At 46.7% G+C, this 26035-nt stretch overlaps 1 protein-coding gene across 1 annotated transcript in view; it reads right to left on the minus strand.

Annotated features, from left to right (window-relative positions):
• The window catches only part of LOC138283610 (dynein axonemal heavy chain 11-like), a 2790563-nt gene that overhangs the window by 1141065 nt on the left and 1623463 nt on the right, over positions 1–26035 (minus strand). Inside the window, exons 50-51 of the mRNA XM_069221547.1 lie at positions 20894–21098; positions 20615–20780 (exon numbers count right to left, since the gene is read on the minus strand). Of these exons, the coding sequence (XP_069077648.1) occupies positions 20615–20780; positions 20894–21098 (371 nt within the window). The remainder of the gene's footprint in view (positions 1–20614; positions 20781–20893; positions 21099–26035) is intronic.

Consider the following 26035-nt stretch of genomic DNA (forward strand, 5'->3'; position numbering starts at 1 on the left):
CACAAAGGTGACTAAAAAAGGAAAGGAAAGAAAAAAATAACTTCTTGTGGAATAAACAAGGTTATGCCAGTGGAAGGAAAGTGAAGGAAATACTTTAAACAAGTCTCTGTGTTGCGACAACAGGAACTGGTTACATCTCAATGTGGTTCTGACACTTAGGTGCTCATTCCGAGTTTGGCAGTAACTGAACCACCACACCAATGACGGTCTTGTGACCGCTGGCAGGGTGGCGGTGCAGGATGCCAAATAATGAGTAAGGCGGTGAACCCAACGCAATAAAGACAACTCACCGCCAACTCCGCCACTGCGGACGAGCAGCATCTGCCAGCGGAAGACAACTTCAGGCAGAAGGTAATCAACGTCCCACCCTCCATATTCCGAGTAACCACTCCGTCCGGATATATCCGGTGGGGCCTTACCACCATGAAAAACCTGGTGGAAACAGAAAGTATAAAAGGAAACACCCACCCACAGAGATGCCGCCGCGGCCCGCCAGGGCAAATTAACTGCTAGTCTTCCCAGCGTTGTATCTCGCCTTACACCTTCAGGACCACTGATGACGATGAAGCTGACAACCATAAGTATACCTGCACAGAGGGAGGGAAATGGCAGTGATACACTCCCACACAGAACACACATACCCCACACACACAGTGATGGCCACACACATGCACACACCACATACGTCAATGCCAAATACCCAATACACACACAAAGCCATGCAGATACGTGCCAAACATACAGCACAACGCACAACACCACCAACACACCCCATAACCACACAACGACAACTACCCCACAAACACCTCAACGATGGCATAGATGGGCATGTTGTGCAACACCACACATACGCATACACCATGAACTCCGTGTAACAATGACACACAATAAATAGCTGTGAACACACATCCAGACAATCATACAGGTGACACAACATGTACAACCAACAATCAAAGATATACACACATGCAGCACTAGACAAACAGATGCACACAACACCACATACAAACGCATACAAGCAAGCATACACACACATCACAGCATCCCCATGGCTCTAACCATCCACCAAGTGCATGCAACAACACAGACACAATCCACACACATAATTCACACACCTTTGCACACAGATGTCACACCATCATGTGGAAGGAAACCAGGACAAGCATTTTATCTTGCCAAACACAGCAATGTGGGCAGATGTATTCAAACAATTAATAAACTATATGCAAAATGTGCCAATAACAAGTCTAAATGTCCAATTCAGCAGGACACATTGTCCATCATTATGGGCCCAACTTGACTCCTGATTGAAAATAGACCACCAATTGATAGAGGAAGCAATGGGACAGGCAGGCACCTCAGGGGTGTGGGGGTGGTCGGGGAGGCTTGGATGTGAAAGGGGCACCTTTCGGCTTGGGTTTGGGAGGGGTGACCTTGGAACTGGGAAGGGTGGCTTTTTTGCTGGGTGGAGGAGCAGGGGAAACTCTAGAGGGGGTACCCAAGGAATGGGAGGTGGAAGGGCCTGAGGGGGCAAGGAGACACGCTGTTTATGGGGAAGACGGGGTGGGAGAGGAGTGGGGAAGAGGTAAAGGGCGGCAAGGAAAGCTCTCTCAAGTATACGGGGGCGGTCACATGATTGAGGATTGGGAGTGGAGGTAGAGGGAGTGCTTGTCTGATGTGTTTGTGTGCTGTACGTGGATGCTGGTATGTGAAGTGTCTGGATGTGTGTGGTGGCTGAATGTTGGGTGGGTGAGTGGGTACGTATGCATTTCTTGGGAGGGGGCAGAGATGCAGGGAGAGGGAATGGGTGATGTGTGAGTGAATGTTGTGGTGGTGTGTGCAAGTGAGGTGTATGTGCTGCAGGTGGCAGAGACAGTAGTCGTGGTGAGTGTGGATGTGGTGTGTGGGGTTTGTGACTGTGAGTCTGCTGTTGTGGTGATTGAGGGGATGACCGGAATGACAGCAGGACCAGTGTGATGATGCTGTGCTGGCAGGTATGAGTGGAGATGTGACTGTATGTGAGGAGGTGGTGGGAGAAGTGTCTGTTGTTGTGTCTGCAGATGTGTGTTGTGTGTGTGCATGCCTGTGTGAACGTTTGTGATGCCCATGTCTGTCTTTGCACACCTTATCTGTTGTAGTGAGTCTATGCGTGTGTGTTTGAGTGCCATGGACGGGCGTAGGGAGAGGGCTTCTGGATTGGGAACAGGTAGCTGGAGGGGGGACAGAAGATGAAGGGACACTGGCTGCCATCAACGAGGAGGCCAGAGCCTGAAACATAGAGATGGACCTCAGGAGGTCAATAGCCTCCTCATTGAGGGCAGCAGGGCTGACTGGGGCAGAGGCAGAGGTGCCTGCGGTAAAGGAGACGCCCACCCTCCTGGGTGAGTGGGCACGGGAAAAGGGGTGGGGTGCTACAGGAAGGGCGGTGCTGGTAAGGTGGGTGGCGGACAACAATGGTGTTGGTGTGGTACCAGAAGGGTCCGCCACTACCAGGGAGCTGCCATGGGGGGAGGTATCTGAGTCAGATGTTGTGGTAGCTCAAGTCTCCCCTGGGGTGCTCCTCTCGCACTGGTCCCCTCGGCTTCACTGCTGGCCGCCTCCTGGGTCCTGTGGGCTGCAGCATCTCCAACCGCCAGTGCCCTTCCTCCCTCACCAGCTGTTGCTAATGCACACATAGCCAGAGGAGGAGAGAGAAAAGGAAGGTGGCAGAAACAGAAAGGGAGGAAAATATTAGAACCCACACATCCACTTCACATACAAACAATGCAGATAACAGTCCCTGCCTGTGAAACAACAGACCAATTAGCAGTCATTCCCAAATAGAGTCATGCAAGCTATATCCAAACCCATCTCAACCCTGCAGACCAAACTCCTGCTTGAAGACAACTACATGCCCATTAATGCCAAAATGACTGTTCTTAGAATCAAGCCCAGGACTATACCCAATCACATATCATCCTTTACAGGATGATACCAATCTAAGCAGAGAGGGACTCAGGACACTAACTAACTGATAGGAATGTGAGGAGTACATGTGGTACATAGGATCCATTTGATGTAGGAAGTGATGCAACTGCAACCTTCACGTAACATGCCTTTCATTACCCATATACAGTACAATCATGACCACTTCGTACTACTACAGTACACGCAGAGATGGAAGATGCAGCCATTGACATGATAGCAGAGTTGAGAGACCCATACCTATAGCTGAACATGTGTCACTGTACTACCACTTCTCATACTACATGGTTCAACATAGCGACCATCATACACTCATACCTGATGGGTGTGGCAACTAGGACTGTACATTCCCTAAATCACATCTGACTATATTCATTCCAAGGAGGGTGACAGAGCACAACCATGCAGTAGTGACCTGACAGTCAACACTTACCCCCTTGTGGCTGCTGTGTTTCCTTCAAGCACCCATCCAACTCAGGGTACGCCACCACCAGCATGCGGACCATTAAGGGGGTCAGGGTCCGACGTTCACCCCTCCCACATTGGGAGGCCGTCCCCAGCTGGGCCTCTGCGGTCTTCCGGGCCCAGCATCGCAGGTCCTCTCACTGCTTCCTGCAGTGGGTGCTCCGCCAGCATTGGACCCCCAGTGTCCACACTTTCTTGGCGATGGCTCGCCACAACCCTTTATTTTGGTGGACGCTGACCTGATTGGGAAACAGTAAGAAAAGGGGGGACATGATGTTAATTATACCTATCCAGCAGTAAGCTTTGGTAACACACAGCAAACACTGCTCATGCACACTGGCAATATACCACACATATCATGTGCATGCTACACACCTGATCAGTCATGACATGTCAATGTGCACACACATTCATCATCGAACAGCAACCAACTTGTGGGACAAAGGACGTTGTACTGACCTGTTGTCCTGGAGCTCTGTACAACTGCCCATACAGGGGTAGGACCCCTTCCACAAGTTTTTCCAGCTCCTCTGTTGAGAAGGCTGGGGCCCTTTCCCCTACAGTGCGTGCCATTGTTGCTCCAAGAGACAGGACACAGCAGCACACAAAGTGGAGATCTATCTAGCCCGAATGCCAGGAGTCAAGTGAGCTGTCCCACACAAAATGGCTGTTACGACCGCAGCGGTCATGACCGTCACCGCTGGCGGTGATCGTCATTGGTCCCAGTCTCCCATTGACATCAATGTTAACCAATGAGGAGTTGCACGGCGGTTCTGACCGCACTCCACCATGACGACTTCTGCCAGCGGAACGAGGTCACTTCCAGCAGTCCAATGCATGCCGAACACGCGAATGCCATTTTAGTCTGTGACAATACTGGCCTGAGTTTACACAACGTAACTACCTGCATGTTGTCACAAATACATGCTTCAGGTCTGACATGGTGAATATAGACACATGTAATGCGTGTCTAGTGACATTTACAGACTTGTCACAACAATTGTCAGCATATTTGATCAGTATAGTGGAACACAGGAAAGGTGTAGGTGTACATGTCCTGTATATGCCCATTCACACAGGAATTATGTGGCGTCGTCTGGTTAGGTACGGAGAGGAGAGTAATGTGTACTCCTACATTACAGGCAACTTGCATGACTATTACATAATGACTGTTGTGTGTCATACTGAATAGCCTACATTGTGACAGATACCCTGATTTTTGTGTGTGTCCCCGCAAAGATTTGGCCACAATGGAGTGAACGGGAATGCACTAATTTACCAGCCACTCGTAGATATTGAAACCTTGGAAGAGTGCCACATCATCATGACCTTTCGACTAAACTGTTTGTTCATCAAGAACTGGTCGCCCAGTTGAAGCCAGACCTCCTGCCGGGTTTGAGAAATCCCCATGCCATCCCTCCAACAGTCCAGGGGTTGTCAGTCCTGCATTTTCTGGTGAGTGGCTCTTTTCAGGTCACAGTGGGACTGGTAGCAGGGTTTTCACAGCCCAAGTTCTGTAAGGTGTTGCAGGATGTGCTGGATGCCCTGCTCAAGCATGTGCACAGGCACATTATTATCCCACTACCTCCAGGTTTTCCCACTGTGAAAGCAGCATTCTACAACATCTCAAAAGTACCACATGTAATTGGGGCCATTGATGGGACTAACATTGCCCTGATACCTCTGATGATCAATGAACAGGTATACAGAAACAGGAAAAGTACATATTCACTCAATGTACAAGTGGTGTGTCTTGCAGACCAATACATTAAACATGTGAATGCTAAATTCCCTGGATCAGTACATGATTCCTACATCCCAGCAGTGCCCCTGCAATGATGACACAGCTACAGGGAGAAAGGTCCTGGCTCATAGGTATGTGTACTGCTCTCCATGTGCACTGACGTCCGGTCTATGCCCCTCATGACACAGTCAGCACTCCGCCTTGCAATGTTACCTATGGCCATGTTTCCTTTTCCACACAGGTGACTCCGGATACCCCAACCTGTCCTGGCTCCTGACACCTGTGAGACATCCAACTATATTAGGGGAGAACAGGTACAATGAGGCACATGGCCAGACGAGGCGTGTGATTGAACGTACTTTCGGTCTCTTGAAAGACAGATTTTGTTGTCTTCATGTGTCTGGTGGTGCTCTACAGTACAGTCCAGGGAAAGTCTGCAAAATCATGGTTGCATGCTGCATGCCCCATAAACTGGCCCTCAGAAGGCACATCCCACTTTCGTAGGAGGGGGACGTTAATGCTGGAGCAGTGTTTGTGGCCGGTGACTCTGATGCTGATGGGGAGGCTGATGAGGATGAGGCACATGACAACAGGACTGACATTATTTGACACTACTTTCCTTGATGTACAGGTATGTCTGCATTACATATCATCTGAGCATGGGAGATGTATTGCTGAAGCCACTCTGTAGCCAGTATTTGTATGCATCAAGGTATGTGTGGGGACCCTTCATGATCTTGAAGGGTAGATGACTCACCATGAGAGGTAGTGGAAATGCACAGCTGCTAAGTTCATATGTGGAATGCTGGTGCCATTTGGTACAGCCTTCTAGCTGTACTCAAGGTTTAGCGTCAGGCTGCCTGTTTGGGGATACGTTAGGGGGACTTATCAGTCTTGTCCTGCTGCATAGGCATGTCATGCATTGGCATCTGCTGGGTGTCAAGTACCTGTTCCTGACTACTCAGGGAGTTGTGCAATTGAGGATGTTACCTGTGTTTCATCGTTCCTGTTCCACATGTGTGTGAATGCCAATGCAGACGCTTACATATGGTGTAACAAAGCTGCTGGGACACTCATCCTGTGTTTGTGTTCAGCTGCTATTGATGTATGATTGTGGATTACATTCCTTACACCCTTGTACCTCATTCCATTTATTTTCCCTCTTCAGGTGACATCTCTGTTCGCAGTCTGCTTGCTGATTTGCCTGTTGCCATAGTTGACAGTGGATGTTAAAACAATATGGATGTACTTACACATCTGCTGGAGTATCCCATAACATCTGTAACTTGGACATTTAGGTTGTGTAGACATGTGTATTCTTTTGTTGTTCTTCAACATATTTGGCAATGCTAACACTAAAGAGACATGCACCATGACTTGTGATAATAGGTATTTATTTAGTGTTGAATTTCACAGTACGGAGGAGTGGGGTAGTGCTCTAGGTGATGAACAGAGTGGGTGGTCCAGCTGTTAGGTTCATAGGTCCTGTGTCCATTTGCCTCAGAATGATGTGACCTTGGTATTGGACAGCCAACAGGGTGTAACAGTGGCACACAAGGGTGACATTTCAGAAGAGGGATTACTTCCTGGTGGGGGATGGGTCTTGGCCTGAGGTCCTGCAAGTTGTCTGGATGGGTGACCTCTTTTACGGGGGGTTCCTCAGCTGCAGGGGTGCTGTTGTCCTGTGGGTCCTCCTGCTGTGCCTCCATTTCAGTAGCAGGTGCTGATGTTGAGGGCAGTGGTGTTGACTGACTACTGGATGGGGCCTGCTGTTTGGTGGAGAATGTCCGCAGGATGCAGTTGAGTTCCTTGAACTCCCCCAATATGAAGGCCATGGTGGTATTGTGTGCCTGCCGCTGCTGCCTGGCTTCCTGGTGGTATTCTGCCTGAAGCCATTGTGGCCCTCATTCTGACCTTGGCGGTCTTTTCGCAAGACCGCTGAGTTACCGCCGCGGTGAAGACCGCCGACCGCGGCGGTGTGCCGCTGTGCGCATTCTGACCGCTGGGAGCGTTCCGCCGGAAAACCGCCAGCAGCCACACTGGCGGTCGGCGGGAAAGTGGAGACTGGTCAACCTCCACCGCCACGCCAGCAGAACACCGCCCACAGAATTACGACCCACATTTCTGTGTGGCGGTCTTCTGTTGGCGGTCTTCTGTTGGCGGTCACGTCCCTATGGCTCCCGTCGCCTCCCGGAGGACCAACGCACAAGGTAAGTTGATCGTCCATGAGGGGAGGGGGTGGGGGGGTGTTGTGTGATGTGGGCGTGCATGGGGGTGTGCGTGTGAGTGTGTAGAGGGGGTGTGTGAGTGCGTGTATGCGGGCGGGGGGTGCTGCTGTGTCTATGGGTAATGTGTGCTGTTCGGCAGGTGCGCATGTCGGCATGTATGTGTGCGGGTATGTGTCCCCGTTGTGTATGTGTGTGTAGGGGGTGTGTATATGTGCATGTTGGGGGTGTGTGCATGTCGGGGTACATGTATGTGCATGTCGGGGTGGGGGTGGGGAGGGGGTTCGTACCACCTCTGGGGGGTGGCAGGGGGGTGGAGGGTGTGGGGGGAGGACTCGGGTGGGTAGTGGGGGGTGGGGGAGACCCCTATCAGTGCCAGGGAAGGAATTCCCTGGCCCCGATAGTGCTTACCGCCATGGTTCGCACGGCGGTTCCCGCCCGCAAGAAACCGCGGCGGTAGGCAGGGTCATAATACCCTTGGCGGTCTTGGGACGACCGCCGGGCCGGAGTGCGCAAACTCCAGCCCCGCGGTCATGACCGCCGTGGCGGTCGGAGTGGAGAAGTAGCGGTCGGTCGCGGCGGGGACCGCCGCGGTCAGAATGCCATTTTTAATACCGCAGGTCTGTTCGCGGTCCGACCGCCGTCTCTCCGCCGACCGCCAGGGTCAGAATGAGGGCCTGTGTGTCTTGCAAGGTGGTGGGAATCTGGCCCAACTGGTCCTGGGTTCGCTGAGGCTCCCAGGACCCTGGAGACAGCATCCTGGCCAGTCGTGTCCTGTACCTGCCTCGTTCTTTGTCCTATGATTGGCCTCCCACTGGCCCTTGCCCCCTGTGCCTGTGCCCCTGGTGCAGTGTGCCCCCTCCGACTGACACCGTCATTGTCTTGGGTTTGCACCGTTGACTCCTGTCCTGTGGGGCAAACTGATGATTGATGTGACCTTGGTACACAGGTATGGGAAGGTGGGCTCTGCTGTGCACTGGCTGCCACAGAGGAGGTGGTTTGAGTTGTGGACAGGGTGAGGCTGGTGGTGGTGGACTGACCACTACTGCCTGATGGGCCAGGTTCATTGTCAGAATCCAGACTGGCATGTGAATCCTCCCCTATTGGTGCTACATCCAGGCCTGGGCTTCCTGTCACTGGGCTCCTCTGCTGTGTGTCAGTACTTGGGAGGCCTATGAGATGAGAGGTATTGTGTCAGATGATGGTATTTTTGTGGTGACAGACATGGTTGTATTCCCTCATTCACTGTATTTGCAGGGCAGTAATGGCATTGACAGTTTCCAGTCTACTGCTTGTGTTCCCATCAGTGGAAGGATGCAATGGCCCTTATTTGAAGTACAATTTACATTTGTCTTGCTACTGTCATTGCCATGTACTGATGTTCATTCCTTTCACATATTGGTGATGGCGAGTGACATGGTTTCATGTTTAATTGCAGAGATGTGATATGGACGTAGCAGTTAGGCAAGGGTAGGGAGTGTTGCATTGTGTTAGTTGTGGTACTTTCTGCTGTGTGAGGCATACATGCACTAGGTTGGGCTATGAGGGAGTGGCGGAGATGTGGCATGCAAGGGTGGGTATAGGGCCAATGATGGGATTGTGCATGTTCGGGTGGTTTGAGGGGGTGAGAAAGTGGTGTGGGTACATGCTGTGCACAGGGACATGGTGGCCAGTGAGTACAGTGGACTTACCAGTGTCCAGTCCAGTAGCAATTCCCGTCAGCCCTTCCGGATGTAGTATGGCCAGGACCATCTCCTCCCACAGTGCCATTTCTGCGTGAGGTGGTGCCTGGAAGTCATGGCCCGTACCTTCCCCCTATGGTCGTTCCACCTCTTCCTAATGTCCTCCCTTGTTCGTGGCTGGTTCCCTACTGCATTCACCCTGTTGACTATCCTCTGTCATAAGTCATTCTTCCAGGCTATGGACGTCTGCTGGACCAGTGCTCCAAACAGTTGCGGCTCCACTTTGAGTATTTCTTCGACCATTACCCTGAGCATCTCTTCTGTGAATCTGTTTTTTTCTTTGTCGTGCCATTGTGGTTGTGTTGTAGGTAGGGGTGTATGGTGTGCAGGGTTTTGTGTGTGCTGTTTGTAGTTGTGATTATGTGCAGTGGTATGTGAGTGTGCTCTGTGGTGTTTGTGTGCAGTGGTGTGTTGTGTGCTGCATGCTTAGTATGATGGTGGTTGTGTTATCTAGGTTCAGTGCCTCCTTTCAGTGTGCTCTTCTCTCGCTCTGTCAGGGTTTCTAGATGCAAAGGGTTCTGGGTATGTGTGGGGGAGGGTGTTTTGTAGTACTCTGTATAGGTGTGTGTATGTGTTTCAGGTGTTGCTATTGGTGTTATCCCATCTGGAGCAGTGTTGCTGCGGTGGTGGCTACTTTTTTTCTCGTGGCGGTTTGGACCGCCAATGGATTACTGCTGTGTTGGTTTCCCCGATGCTGATTGTGACTCAGAATTTGGCGGACGGCATTTTTTCGGTGTGGCAGAGGTGGTGCAGCCGCCTCCCTCATACTGTCGTTTGGGCCGACAGTGCTGTTTTTTCGGTCTAAATTAGTTGTGTGGATCCCTCGTAATGAGGCGGGCATTACTCCACCATCGCTGGCGGTGTATCGCTGCCGTTTGCACGGTGGTCTTCGGTAATGACCGCCAAACTCGGAATGAGCACCTAAGTGACTGATTACAAGTATGGCGGTCCATAGGGCTGTCATACCCACTGTGGGGGTCCGACGATAACCATGTCGTGGACATTGCAGGGCCCCCCGTCAGCACCCTTGGAATGCACACTGTCTGACATGGCAGCCAGGTGCATTCTGAGGGTGCTGTGTGTGGCAACATTGGCCTCGGATCTCTCTGGGTTACCCCAGCGGAAACATTGTATCATGACAATGGGGAGACTGGTGGTTTGATGGCCACCTGCCCACTGCCATTTTGGAGTCCGGGGGGGTCAGACTGCCAAACTCATAATCAGGCCCTTATTCTGATCTTGATTTACAAGCTGTCACTTCCATTAAGGAAACAATACCTTTTACTTTTTTAGAGGAGTATCAATTACTGCAATAGGACAGGGACCACTCGAAAAGCAACAAAAAGGAAAAGGAGTAAACAACTACAGAGGACAAAAGCAAGGAGAGGGGTACAACTCAAGAAAATATGATTTGCCACATGGGAAAAGAACAAGGCAGATCAGAGGCCATTAAGAACAAGTATTGGGTTATACAAATCTGGCTGTTGTGACTGTTGTGAATTTATCTACGCATGAAATTACTAAAGATGAGCAGGCTGTATTAGAGGTAGGATTCTCCATTAGCCCAAAGGCCAATTAGAATTACATATTCACAAATTGATTTGTTTTTATTAGTGGAAATTTGAAATTGTTAAAGGTGTTTTCTCAACACGAGAAGAAGCGATTTACAAATAATACCATGCATGTTTCTCCCCTGACCACACAATTGATGATTTGTATTTTAGCAACATAGAGGGTTTGACTGCTTTAGTGGAACTGAAAGGGGGCAACTCTAACTGGGCTGTGGAGGGTGAATTTTTTGACATGATAGGTCTTGAGGCATAAATGAATTTAAATCTAAATTAAGATGCAATCCTATTACGTCACATGTCAATATATATACCTTTCATGAGGTTGTCACTAATGACTTAATAAGTATTTGGCATACCAGTAAAAATAATCATGCTAAAAAGTTGACCAAAGCACAGAGGCAAGATTTGGATACCATTAGTAGGGATCCAGATGTATTATCAAACTGTCTGATGAAGGGGGCAGTGTGGTACTCTGCGATGTGAATTTATATTTACAAAAAGCTAATAGACAGCCCAATTGGTCACAGAGTTATGAGTAGATCTCATTCTGAAGATATAAACAGATCATCACAGAATTTCATACACTTCTACTCAATTGGAAAGAAAATGAGCTCTTGAGTCTAGATGAGTATCAATTTTTACAAGTACACAAATCTGTGGTACAGTGACTCTAGATGTTACCTAAGGTACACAAAGATGAGAAGAATCCACCAAGTAAGCCTATTATATTGATCAATGGGAGTCTCCTGGACAGATCATCCATATATTTGGACCATTCTCCTTTGCCACCCTCATACTTTAGAGACAGCACAGACTACATTACCAAACTATTGCAGTTCCCATCGTAGTCATGTTACATTCTGGTAACTACTGATGTTGTTTCCCTTTACACTTACATCCAACAGGATTGCGGCATTCAACCATGCAGTCATTTCCTCTGGGATAACCCCATCTATATGTAGGATCATTCAATGATGTTACTTGGGATGCTTTGTTTTTGTTTGAACAACATTTCTATTTTTATTTTTGATGATCAATGGTACAGACAATTTGTTGGTGCAGCAATGGGAAAGCTGATTTGCACCTAGTTGCACAGGGATTTTCATTGGACCGTGGAAGGAACTATATGTGTGGAGTGAGATTAATGCTAAGACGTCAAAGCTTAGTTTTATGGACTCGCTATATGGATGATCTTTCTGGGATGGTTCTTTTACAAAATTACAAGAGTTTTCATCAAATATTTCAAAGAATGAGCTTAATCTCAGTTTCAAACATAAAATCCACAGAACCATAATGGATTTTTCTGGATGTGACTATAACCACTAAGGATAATACAGTGCCCACTAATCTATATCATAAGAGCACTGCTGGCAATATTGTCCTTCATGCGCGCAGCCATCACTCGAGGCAACTAAAATGGAGCATAGCCAGGTGTGAGTTTTCTAAAGGCAAATCGCAATTGCAGTACTAAACAGGCCTATATAGAAAAACAAAAAATTATCAGGAGATTTAAATCCCGGGGTTACCCTAATAAGGTTTAACAGTACTAGTAAGAGGGTAAGTGCAGCATCTATGAAAGCCTTTTGAAGAAGAAGAGGGGAAACAACAAAATCCAACCATGTCAGATTGTTGATGACCTTTAACAGTGAGTCTTCTACAGTAAAATGTATGCTTAAAAGACACTGGAATCTGATCTCATAATTGGCTGCCGTGTCACCCCATATCCTCTGATGACATATCGGAAATCTAAGTCCATCTAGGGCATCTTGGAGAGGAGCGGGGCAAACCGCCAAAGGAGATGTGGCTTAAAGAACAGAATGTGCTTTTCCGCTGTGGAAGATGTAAAGCATGTAGAGGTAGTAATAACAGAAATTAGTATAATTTACATTCAGTAAGGACTACTTGCATAACATGTAGCATTGACTACTGTGTATACATGTTATAGTGTCATTGTGACCTGACATATGTGGGCAGCACAATGTTTTCCTGTGAATAGGACACTACTCAAACATGCCACAGCAATTAAAAATGTGACCAGAATTACCATGTGGCTAAACATTGGTAGTTGAAATATGGGCAGATCCTGATACTCCTTGCTTTCTGGGATTGGCAGAGACAGAAACAACCCAAGATGAGGAGATAGAGAGAGGATACGGATAGTCTTTAAATCGGAATATATTATTCTCCACCATGCAAAGTTCTCAGGGGGCTGAATGCAGATGAGGAGCTTCAAGTGCATATTGGATTACTTGTTCAGCAATCCACGGATGGTCAGACTCTGTGGATTCTTGATGTAGATGTTCTTCTCAAACAGTTTGACAATATACTAGAACATTGAGTACTGAGAAAAATACTATATATATTTTTTCTGTATTAATCTTAGAATTCTTTTTTCTTTCCTTTCATGAATTAGAGTGTTTCTCTGTAATATGCAAATTTTGCAGTGGTCTCGAATTTCTGTGTTGCACCCTTTAAACTTTTTCTTATAGATTGAACTTCAAGTCTCTGTGGGTTATTAGTGAAAGGAATTTCTCTGATGGGTGTTCCCGCATTTCCTGAAAAGGCAGTTACATTAATTTGTGAATGACAAAAATGTTACATTGATCTACTGACTTTCTTTCCAAGCAGCTGTTGGACATGGGGCCTATATTGTTTTTATGAAATGCGTTATAGAGGTTTTATATGTTTACATAGTACAAATCGAGATAGCTGCTGATTTTATTATGTTTTGCAGTTTTTTCTGCACACACAAATGTATTTCATTTTTCAACATATATGTATTTTAGGATTTGATTATACAGGGAGTGCAGAATTATTAGGCAAATGAGTATTTTGACCACATCATCCTCTTTATGCATGTTGTCTTACTCCAAGCTGTATAGGCTCGAAAGCCTACTACCAATTAAGCATATTAGGTGATGTGCATCTCTGTAATGAGAAGGGGTGTGGTCTAATGACATCAACACCCTATATCAGGTGTGCATAATTATTAGGCAACTTCCTTTCCTTTGGCAAAATGGGTCAAAAGAAGGACTTGACAGGCTCAGAAAAGTCAAAAATAGTGAGATATCTTGCAGAGGGATGCAGCACTCTTAAAATTGCAAAGCTTCTGAAGCGTGATCATCGAACAATCAAGCGTTTCATTCAAAATAGTCAACAGGGTCGCAAGAAGCGTGTGGAAAAACCAAGGCGCAAAATAACTGCCCATGAACTGAGAAAAGTCAAGCATGCAGCTGCCACAATGCCACTTGCCACCAGTTTGGCCATATTTCAGAGCTGCAACATCACTGGAGTGCCCAAAAGCACAAGGTGTGCAATACTCAGAGACATGGCCAAGGTAAGAAAGACTGAAAGACGACCACCACTGAACAAGACACACAAGCTGAAACGTCAAGACTGGGCCAAGAAATATCTCAACACTGATTTTTCTAAGGTTTTATGGACTGATGAAATGAGAGTGAGTCTTGATGGGCCAGATGGATGGACCCGTGGCTGGATTGGTAAAGGGCAGAGAGCTCCAGTCCGACTCAGACGCCAGCAAGGTGGAGGTGGAGTACTGGTTTGGGCTGGTATGATCAAAGATGAGCTTGTGGGGCCTTTTCGGGTTGAGGATGGAGTCAAGCTCAACTCCCAGTCCTACTGCCAGTTCCTGGTAGACACCTTCTTCAAGCAGTGGTACAGGAAGAAGTCGGCATCCTTCAAGAAAAACATGATTTTCATGCAGGACAATTCTCCATCACACGCGTCCAAGTACTCCACAGCGTGGCTGGCAAGAAAGGGTATAAAAGAAGGAAATCTAATGACATGGCCTCCTTGTTCACCTGATCTGAACCCCATTGAGAACCTGTGGTCCATCATCAAATGTGAGATTTACAAGGAGGGAAAACAGTACACCTCTCTGAACAGTGTCTGGGAGGCTGTGGTTGCTGCTGCACGCAATGTTGATGGTGAACAGATCAAAACACTGACAGAATCCATGGATGGCAGGCTTTTGAGTGTCCTTGCAAAGAAAGGTGGCTATATTGGTCACTGATTTGTTTTTTGTTTTTTTTTTAATGTCAGAAATGTATATTTGTGAATGTTGAGATGTTATATTGGTTTCACTGGTAATAATAAATAATTGAAATGGGTATATATTTGTTTTTTGTTAAGTTGCCTAATAATTATGCACAGTAATAGTCACCTGCACACACAGATATCCCCCTAACATAGCTAAAACTAAAAACAAACTAAAAACTACTTCCAAAAATATTCAGCTTTGATATTAATGAGTTTTTTGGGTTCATTGAGAACATGGTTGTTGTTCAATAATAAAATTAATCCTCAAAAATAAAACTTGCCTAATAATTCTGCACTCCCTGTATTCACATGAGGGAGGTGGAAGAATGAAAAAGATTTGAATCTGACAATTAATTCATTCTGAATTATTGTCATCATTGTTTTCTAATACAATTAATTTCCCTGCATTGACACTGTTAGACCTGGCCTCCTTGGTGTGATTTCCCCCTAATGTTTTGCCTTTAGACCTCCTTTTTTGCTGGTTTTGTTTTTACTGGCCTTATGACTCTGCTCACTTTACCAGTGTTAACCACTGCTAAAGTGCTTGTTCTCTTTCCCTAAAACATGGTAACATTGGCTTATACCTAATTGGCATATTTAATGTACTTATAAGTCCCTAGTAGGGTGGCACTACATGTGCCCATGGCATGTAAATTAAATACCACTAGTGGGCTTGCAGCACTGATTCTGCCACCCACTTAGCTAGGTCTGTTGGCATGTCTCAAGCCTGCCATTGCAGAGCCTATTTGAGCAGTTTAAACTGCCATTTTGACCTGGCTAAATAAGCCTTTTACTAGGCCCAAACCTTTCTTTTAAATAAATAGAAGTGATCCTTCTGGTAAGCCCTAGACAGCCCAGAGGCATTGTATTCTGAAAGTAGGACATGTACTTTTAGGTTTTACATGTCCTGGTAATGAAAGACACTTACATTTGTTTTGCCCTACTGCAAGGTCCATCTCTCCCATAGGATAACAGTGGAGTTTCCTTATTAGATTTTATGAGTGTAATTTCCAAATGGGAAGATATAATCAGTTTGTGATTGGTGTCTCTGGAATCCTAATTTAACTCATGGTGAATTTGTATTTTAAATTAGAAATCTGAAAATACCACCTTTAGAAAGATGGTATTTTCTTGTCTTAGCCATTTGGTGGCTGCAGCCTATCTCTGAGTCACATGACAGGGTGTGGCTGACAGTTGGGCTCTGCGTATTTCTCCTAGACAGCGACACAAAATGGCAGCTTAGGTGTGACTAGATGGTCCATCACTGGCAGGATGAAAGGGAGAAGCTGAGCACAGTCTCACTTTCCCTTGAATAGGGTGTGTCCTGTCTCCACACAAAGGACTGCAGACAGCCTGTAGTTAGTATGGAGCCAGGGCAGGGAAGTCTGGGCATCTGTGCACTTCAAAGGCATGCCTCTTAAAGCTTCTCCTCACTTCAAAGGTGCAGAGATCTGTGATCTAGTTGCAGTACCGCCCCACCCCACATTTTGCCTGTTTTTTAGATGCAACTTTGATTAAAGTGCACTGGGTTCCTGCTAACCCGGTCCCCAGTGCCAGTGTTCCTTCCTCTAAACAAACCTCTGGTCACTGGATCCCCAAGTACTTCTATAAGTCCCTAGTAAATGGTACCCCTGGTCCCTAGGGCATGGGTAGTGAAGCGGGACCTTCAGAGCTGCAGCACAACGTGTGCCACTCTGAGGGACCCAGCACCAACCTTACACAGACTGCCACTGCAGACTGTGTGACAAGGTGCTCCCAAAATTGAAAACACAACACGGCACACACTTGTGTGCAATGTCCCCTAAATAAATGCTTGTAAAATCTGCAAGTCACCCCTACAGCAGGCCTTCAGCCCTAAGGCAGGGTGCATTATATTACAAGTGAGGGCATATATGCATGAGCAAATATGCCCATACTATGGCCCTCATTCTGACCCTGGCGGTCGGCGGTGAGACGGCGGTCGGACCGCGAACAGACCGGCGGTATTAAAAATGGCATTCTGACCGCGGCGGTCCCCGCCGCGACCGACCGCTACTTCTCCACTCCGACCGCCACGGCGGTCATGACCGCGGGGCTGGAGTTTGCGCACTCCGGCCCGGCGGTCGTCCCAAGACCGCCAAGGGTATTATGACCCTGCCTACCGCCGCGGTTTCTTGCGGGCGGGAACCGCCGTGCGAACCATGGCGGTAAGCACTATCGGGGCCAGGGAATTCCTTCCCTGGCACTGATAGGGGTCTCCCCCACCCCCCACTACCCACCCGAGTCCTCCCCCCACACCCTCCACCCCCCTGCCACCCCCCAGAGGTGGTACGAACCCCCTCCCCACCCCCACCCCGACATGCACATACATGTACCCCGACATGCACACACCCCCAACATGCACATATACACACCCCCTACACACACATACACAACGGGGACACATACCCGCACACATACATGCCGACATGCGCACCTGCCGAACAGCACACATTACCCATAGACACAGCAGCACCCCCCGCCCGCATACACGCACTCACACACCCCCTCTACACACTCACACGCACACCCCCATGCACGCTCACATCACACAACACCCCCCCACCCCCTCCCCTCACGGACGATCAACTTACCTTGTGCGTTGGTCCTCCGGGAGGCGACGGGAGCCATAGGGACGTGACCGCCAACAGAAGACCGCCAACAGAAGACCGCCACACAGAAATGTGGGTCGTAATTCTGTGGGTGGTGTTCTGCTGGCGTGGCGGTGGAGGTTGACCAGTCTCCACTTTCCCGCCGACCGCCAGTGTGGCTGCTGGCGGTTTTCCGGCGGAACGCTCCCAGCGGTCAGAATGCGCACAGCGGCACACCGCCGCGGTCGGCGGTCTTCACCGCGGCGGTAACTCAGCGGTCTTGCGAAAAGACCGCCAAGGTCAGAATGAGGGCCTATGTCTCTGTTGATTCTTAGACATACTAAGTACGCAGGGACGCCATTTTAAATCCATGTGGTGGACACTGGTTACTTGAGTTCCCCAGCTACATGATGGCTTCTCTGAGCCTAGGGATGGCTGATATCAAATACCTCGGATTACTAAAACCTCACTGATTCCAGTGATGGTTTAAATAATACATGCACACAGAGGACACCCTAGAGGTGTCCTCTGAAAAAAACTAGCAACTGCTGGTGAGCTCACTGACTAGTTCTAGTCAGCCTGCAACCAACAAATGAGAATCTGACCTCCCTCCCAGGGTGAGAGCCTTTGCTCTCAAGAGGTCCGAAACAAAAGTCTGCCCTGGCTGGGGTGTTATACATCCCTCCCCACATGATTACCTGCATTCCAAGGCAGACACTTCTAAGAAGCCCACCGCCTTTGGTATGCAGAGCTGGTCTTCGTCAGAGGAAGATGCCAGCCATCCTCCCCAGGGCCCATCTTGCACTTGGACAGGTGGGAAAATTATCTATGCAGGAGGCGTGTCAGACTTCCACACTGGGTACACCCCTAGGATTACGAGCCTGAAGTGAACACAACTTTGAAAATTCCACATCTTGTATGTTATGGAATTTAGGAACTCTGACATGGTGATGCCCACTTCCCACATGAAGTGGTCATCTAGGGGATGGAGTGACCCCAAATGTAAATAACCCATTGTCTATCCCCCCTTATCCAGGGCTACTACACTTCACTCCCAGCCAGAAACCTGACGCCCAACATCATCACTGCAAGTGAGCTGCCCATCCCGTGTCGAAGTAGGCCAATGGTGTCAGTGTAGTCCCTAGGCCATTCAGAAAAAAAGCCCACCCTGGGCTCCCCCACTGTGGACTTCACTACAGACCTTGTCTACAACCAAGAGTGACCAGGAGACAAAGACCCGATGCCCTAGGACACCTCTGCACCTGTCTGCCCAGGACCAGGAGAAGAAAACCAAGGGTGTCCCTCTGGCTCCACACTTCATGAGACCTGAGCCCCCCTGTTGGCTTGGTCAGACTGGATCCTCACTCCATGCCTGCAGAGTGTTTCCTTGGGCTCTCTTGCAACTGCGAGGAACTGCAGTACTGGACTGGACCAGATGCCAGAAGACACCCTTGCACCTGCACCCTACACCTGCACCCTACAGCCCAAGGAGGAGTGGATTGACGATGTCCCCACATGGCCTCAAGGGGTGAATCTCCCTGTGGGTTCCCCTGGACTGTCTTTCCAGTCCATCGCTGCAGCAACTTTGTAACCAGACCAGTCCCCATAAACTACATAACACACCTCTGCACCTGGACGCACCAGAGCTCCCCGAAGTGACCTGTTGGTGTGGCCTTGGACCTTGCCCCAAACTTACCTTAACACCAGGAGATTGGTCCTGTAAGTCGTTGTACTCTACCTGGTTTGCCGCCTTTGTTTTACTCCATAGTATTGTAATGCAGTTTGCCTGACAAAATGCACTATATGCTTTTAAAAACTCTAAAAATCCAAACCACAAAAAGTACTCACCTGACTCAGGTGATCTTGGTATCAATGTTTATATAAAAGTATGTGCGACTTTTATGAATTGAGTGTGTGTCTCATTTACTGCATGTGTGTGTGCCTTACATGCTTAGCACTACCCTCTGATATGCCTAACTGCTCGACCATATTACCCAAAAGGAGAGCACTTGGGATGGCATTTGTGTCTCTGTGATAGCTCTGGGGATTGCTTGAACTCTTTGCACTGTGTACCTCATTAAAGAGCAAGCTTCATACAAAAGGCACATCTGTATATAAAAGAAGGACCTCAGACACCATCACGTCAGTACACTTCTGGAACTGTGGAAACTCTGCGAGGAATTAGGATTGCTGTGTTGCTACAAGGACTGTCGCTCTTCTGGATTGCTGTGCTGACCTGCTGCCTGTTGCCCTCTTGCTTGGGGAAGAAGAAGTGGACCTGCAACTTCATTTTGAACCCAGCACCCCAGAGTGGCTTAGAGGGCCAGTCTGCTGGCCTCCTGATCAGAGCTTCAGGAATATAACAGCTCCTGGACCCAATTGCCGTGAGTTCCTGACCCCTAGGTGATGCCTCTTAGGTTCTATACCCTTGGTGTGGCTCATGGGTTCTTTGAATCAAGCATTAAGGCTCTTAGCAAACGCATCAGGCCCGTTTTCACCAGAACTGTGCCACTCGCTCTGAAATTCAGCCAAGCCACTGCTAACTCATCTCTTTGCATAGCAAGCATTGATCACCCGCTGAAGACTGCCACTGTGAAACTCCTGCCTGCTCATCTACGTGCCTTACCTTGTCTTTGAGCCTCACCAACCACTGCCCCCGACACTCTCCTTGCTCCATGCGACCTTTTCCAATGCAAAGGAGATTCTTGGCACCACAACTAAAGAAGGTAAAACCTCAACTAGACTAATCAGTGACTGTATCCGGCCTGAGCTCCATCGCAGTTGGACCCAACTTTTGACTTTGACCTTGACCAGGGCAACCAGATAGCAGCAGTTGATGCTTTTCACTTTTAGGTGCGATTTTCCATTGTATTCTTTACAAATTCATAATTCCAGCTCTACTGATTGGATTTTTGTCTTTTAGGTCTTGTTTCATTTATTACATTTTGGTCTATTTGTCTGTGGTCTCTTTAGGTGTGGTCTTTTCCTATTTGAAGTGTTACACAAATCATTTACTCATTCAACTGCTTTGATCACATTTGGTAATTGAAGCAACCAAAGATGTCTCTAAGCCAAACCTAAAAAGGACCACACAAAGAAAGGGAATAGTAGGGTAATAATATTAATTTAAAAAAAGAACAAACATTTAATACTGTCATAAAAAGCTGCAACGAGCAAGCAGATCCTTAGAATCCCAATAATCATGCCACAGGAGAAAATCAAAAATGATAATTACCAGTGACTGTAATCAAGATGTTGTCGGATTAAAGTATGGGGCTGGACTGTGCTATAGGCATCCACCTCTGGCATGTTAAGGTCATCAATGAAATAAATTAATTTTTTGGTGCCTGGAGGAGCATAATTTCTTCCAGCTTTTTTTTCTAGAGGCTTTTCCAGAACACCTGCAAAACACAGTAAGTTGTGCCTCATCATAAACCAGTCCCATTAACGTGTTTCAACACATTCTCGATATAACCTCTCTTCACCACAAAGACTTGTACGCATAGGTACTTACGCTGGAGCATTGCAGACGTTGTGTAGTAGTTAAATGGGACCTTGGCTACCATGTAATCCTCAGACAGTCTGGAGAGTTTATCCGATACAAGGATTGTCTTCCCAACTCCAGCATTTCCCACCAGCATAATTAGTTTCCCTTTCTCCAATAACAAATCCACAAAATACCTCAGGCGAACTGTCTCAGCAGTGTGAACTAAGATCGTCTATTTGCGTAGAAAACAGATTCAGTTAGACTAAATGCAACATTAATTCTACAAACGATTGCATTTGGAATGTAATTAAACAGTTTTTTTATGCAATGCATGCTTTTTATGTCAATTCAGCTTAAAAATCAAATACTTACTCCAAGGAAAAGGCAAAAAGAGACTCATTAAGTAACAGATCCTTGTCATGGACATGTTATTGCCCAATTGCTTTGAAGCCAAGGTCCTAAATTATATTCAGCACAAATGGAAGGTACTATTCCTATTATGAAAGAAAACAGAAAGGAGGATGAAAGCTAAATAGGGGAAACCCAGAGTGGTGCCCTCACGCATCCCATAAGGGATGTCATGCTTCATCATAGGGCGTGCTCCTCGTAGGACTGGCGCTGCAATATCCTATGGGCCCCTCGAAGGGTTACTTTAGCAGAGATCTTTTGTTGTTTATGCTGTATGAGGGGTGATGTGAGTGTAAGGGTAGCCTGCGTCCCTGGGGTGGTGTGATGGTGTATTACAAGTGAGGGAAAGATAAAACTGTCTAACAATTTTTTATGTGATGGCTATCTTGACAGGGTTAAAAGAACAGAGTGTATGTGGCTACTATTTGGATATAATGTACCCAAGTAGCAAAAAAAGTGTTGTTGAAGTCAGAAGGTGATCATAATACCCAATCCTTAATGTATGGCACTGAACATTACAATGTTTTGGCTTTCTTGCTATTACTTGCACTTGTGTTTGTTCTGGCGATGATAAAATGATTAAAGTTGTTAAAAAATAATGTTAATGCTGCAGGTGGAGAAATCAGTTTTCACAACCCCCTCTATCCCCTAAAATGTGTACATAGTGGTGATGCAATATTTGAGGATCCAATAATGAATGAAATACAACCCAAATTTGATTTAAATAAATTGATTCCATTGATGTAGGTATTTTAGACAGCAAACATCCTTATGAACATCTCAGTAATGTTATTAAACTAGAATGCCAATGTAAACTGGATGACCATTTCTCTGATCCTGCATCTTAGAAAATCTTTGCATAAATTACATTTAATAAAGTTCCAGCAACAGACCTGATGTGGAAATGGTTAAGTATTCCAGAAGAAAACCATACTTACATATTTTGTGGTGATGAGCTACATTCACTCTGTGTTATGTTGTAAGCGAATGGGTAAATTACATGCTATATACTTTACAAGATATAGGCCCTCATTATGACTGTGGTGGTCTTAAGACCGCCACACTGGTCATGGCGGTCTTACCGATGCCGACCTGGAGTTAAGGCCGCCACATTATGAAGCCAAACAGCCACAACGCCGCCAGTACCACCAGGGCAGTCAGACTGCTGGGCTGGAGGTATGCACCTCTGGCCTGGAGGCAGCCGTAACACCACCGGCGGAATTATGAGTCGGCAAACCGCCAGGCATTCTGCAGCAGTCACCCCGCCATGAAAAACATGCTGGTAACGCACCCGGCGACAGGAATCCCCATTCCTGTCACCAGCACATGCACCCCCACATGTCTACACACCTGCAAACACCCCCCACCAATCCACACACTTTCAGACACCCCCACCCATCCACACACTTGCAGACACACACCCCCAACTGCACGCATACATCCAGACAACCCCTCTCGCTTGCACACAAACAGATACGCACCCCCACTCATCAACACACCTTCATACATGCACCCCCACTCATCAACACATCTTCATACATGCACCCCCACTCATCAATACACTCCTTGTCATACACCCCCACTTGCTTGCACAAACCCATACAAACACCCCTACTGGCATGCATCCCAATACAAACACCTACTCACTCGCACCCTGACACACACCCATTCCCTCCGCTTCCATTCAGACACACACACCCTCCCCGCACACATACATACACACATGTACTCACGCACGCCCATACTGCCACACATTCACATGCATGCACACACCACATACATGCACACAACACCCCCTCACCTTTCGGATGGCCCACCTATCTGTCTGGGCGAGGTGGTCATCCGGGAAGGGATGGGTGTCAGCGTTTCCACAGTCAGTGTCGCACCATTGTGGAGGAACCACTGTGCCATATTACGTCTTGTAATACGGTGGGCAGAGTCCTTTTGATGTAGTGGTGCTGGCGATTGAACCCCCTCTCACCCGCCGTCGGTCAGGCCAATGGTGTCGGAAATCAGATGGTGAGTCGTAATACATCGGTCTTCGGACCGCCAACACTGGCAGTCTTCTGGCACCCGCGATAATGGAGGTCTTGCAAAAAGATCGCCAAAGTCGTAAGGAGGGCCATAATGTTGATTATGAGAAATGCTTCGAGGAACAATTTACTAACCTTCATCAATGCTGTTGCTGGTGGATACTCTACCTAACCGCAGATTCCTTACCTTTTGAACAACTGGCTCCAGAGATTTTTCTCACCATTGATCTCACACACCAGCTGGTCTGCTTCGACTTTGAGGGAGCATATTAAAATGACGTGTAAAAGTAATGATGTTTAAATGTGTGTTAATTGCAAAATATAATAGGCAATCATGCTTAAAAGTGCTAGGCTTGAAAATACTGAGACACAGCCATATTATAGTAAACTAAACTAAAAAGAATTCTAGAATCAGCACAAGAATTGATCTTGACCTTTATAACAAAGTCTGTTTTTCATAATAAATAGTTGTTGTGGAAGAATGTTTTCTTTTTGTTTCCACAGATATTTCTACTTCTAAAAGACTCCTGTTAACTACTGAATGAACTTGTTAGTTAGAAAGGTTGATATAAGGATTCACACACAGAGATGCGGACATGAACAGGTAGATGAACATGAGAAACAAGACAAAAGAGTTACATGATAAGACGTAGTTGTGGTCTTAGAAGTTGGTATCTGAAGTTTATTTTGTTCCTGTGAGAAGAAGGGGAGTGAACATGTTCCCATGGGCACATCAAAAGCTGATTGGTCAACTGAGGAAAGAAGAAGAAGAAACAAGTTTTGCAACATCAATTTTGTGCATCTATATTAGTGCATGTTACTCGAGAAGGTCAGCGCTAATGCCTGAGAGCTCCCCATTCCTTGCCATTCTCCAGTAGCACATTGCTCAGGCACTCTATTGGGTTTCTTGAATCTCTCTTCATGAGAAGTCTGCTTTAATTGTTTTTTAATTATTCAGCTGACTTTTGATGGTGAGGCCTTATGCTTAATTTCTAGTGAATAAGAACTCTTTATATGTTTCTGAACTGACACAGTTTATTCTCATTCCTAGCATAGGGATTCTTTCCTTTATGAAACACACTTTTTGCATTTTATTGTGATTTATTGATTACTTATTGATTATTGATATTTTCTAACAAAATCATAATGAGTGAGATTAATAAAATTAAATTTGTAAATTTAAAAAAGATGAACTACTAAAAGATTTGTATAATATAACCTTTTAACCCTCTTTGTTGACTGATATAAAATACAGATTACTATTTAAAAGCTATTGTAATGTACAACTCCTGATTAATCTCCATCAATGTCGAAGATCCATTGAACTGAGTTGAGTAGGTAGTGGGGATTTCCCTGATGAAGTTGTCTGAGCTCCTGTAAACCAGATTTTTACTGGAATTCCTGTGCCAGCAACATCGACCTGCCCCAGAAATGACAATAGAGCCACATACAGGCCCACACCTGCGTGCTGACTTCAGTTTCTTTCTTGATCTGTCCCTACCGCCGGAGGCAGAGCTTAATGAGTTATCAGAGGGGACAGTGTTCACAACTGTAAAATAGGATCTTTTTATAAATGGATAAAAGAGTCCATTTCGTAGAATGGGCAGAAGGAAAGGCAGTGTGAAATCTGCGGTTAGCTAGAGTATCAACCAGAAAAAATACTAATGAAGCAAAGTAACATAATTGGACGCTTCTAACCGCAGACTCTAACTCTTGTGAATAGATATTAAACCAGTACCTCCCAAGATGGTGTGCCTGTGGAATGGCTCAAACCAAAAAATCATGCAGGATCAAAAAAGGTAAAGGGCCCTTGCTACCAGACCTGACTATCAAGGCAGTAGTGCTTCATGAACGTATGGACTGACGCTCTTGTTGCGGGCGGACATACGTCCTGAGCAAACAGTCCACATGCTAACACCATTGTACCAGCTTTAGCTCTGGTCGAATGTGATCTCAGACCATCCCGGGCTGCGTCTTAGCCAATTTGAAGCAGATATTTATACAGAGGACTACCCAAGTTGATATGGTCTTTTTCTGGTCTGCCTTACTCTTTATCAACCCAGAGCTCACAACAAAGAGCTCATCATCCATTGGGTGGGCCCTGGTGAAAATGAAGTAAAAATTCTAAGTTCTCTTTGATCCAAGTGATGAAGTCTCTACTCCTCATTAAAATGGTAAGATGGAGCTACGAATGCCAGGGTGATGGATTGTGTGGCATGAAAAGGCATCACAAACTTCAGTAAGGATACCCACCCTAGTCCCCGACACAAATTATTCTAGGAAAACCTTTGTATATGATGGATGAATGGACAGAGCATGTAGCTCACATAAGCAAAGAGTTGAAGTTATTGCTATAAGGAAGACGGTTTTGAGAGTCAGTAGACGCAAAGGACAAATGTGCATTGGCTCAAATGGGGTGCATGTAAGGAAAGTGCGAACTTTATTAAGTGAGACATTCACAAGGATTTGAGTGGAAACATATGGACCAGACCTTCAAGAAAACGCATCACAACAGGTGCTTTAAATGAGAATGGCCTGTCCATTAAAGACAAGCAAGCCAAAAGGGATGACAAATAACCTCTGTGACACTTTCCATGGCAAGACCTGGCCGGGCAAAAGACAGCACAAAAAGCAAAACATAAGACAACTTGGTCTGTAATGGGTCCATGTAACAAGAATTGCACCAGGAAACAAACGTCCCAGATTCAGGCATGAACAGTTTTCGTTG

The sequence above is a fragment of the Pleurodeles waltl genome, chromosome 3_1 (assembly GCF_031143425.1).
Source record: "Pleurodeles waltl isolate 20211129_DDA chromosome 3_1, aPleWal1.hap1.20221129, whole genome shotgun sequence".
NCBI lineage: Eukaryota > Metazoa > Chordata > Amphibia > Caudata > Salamandridae > Pleurodeles > Pleurodeles waltl.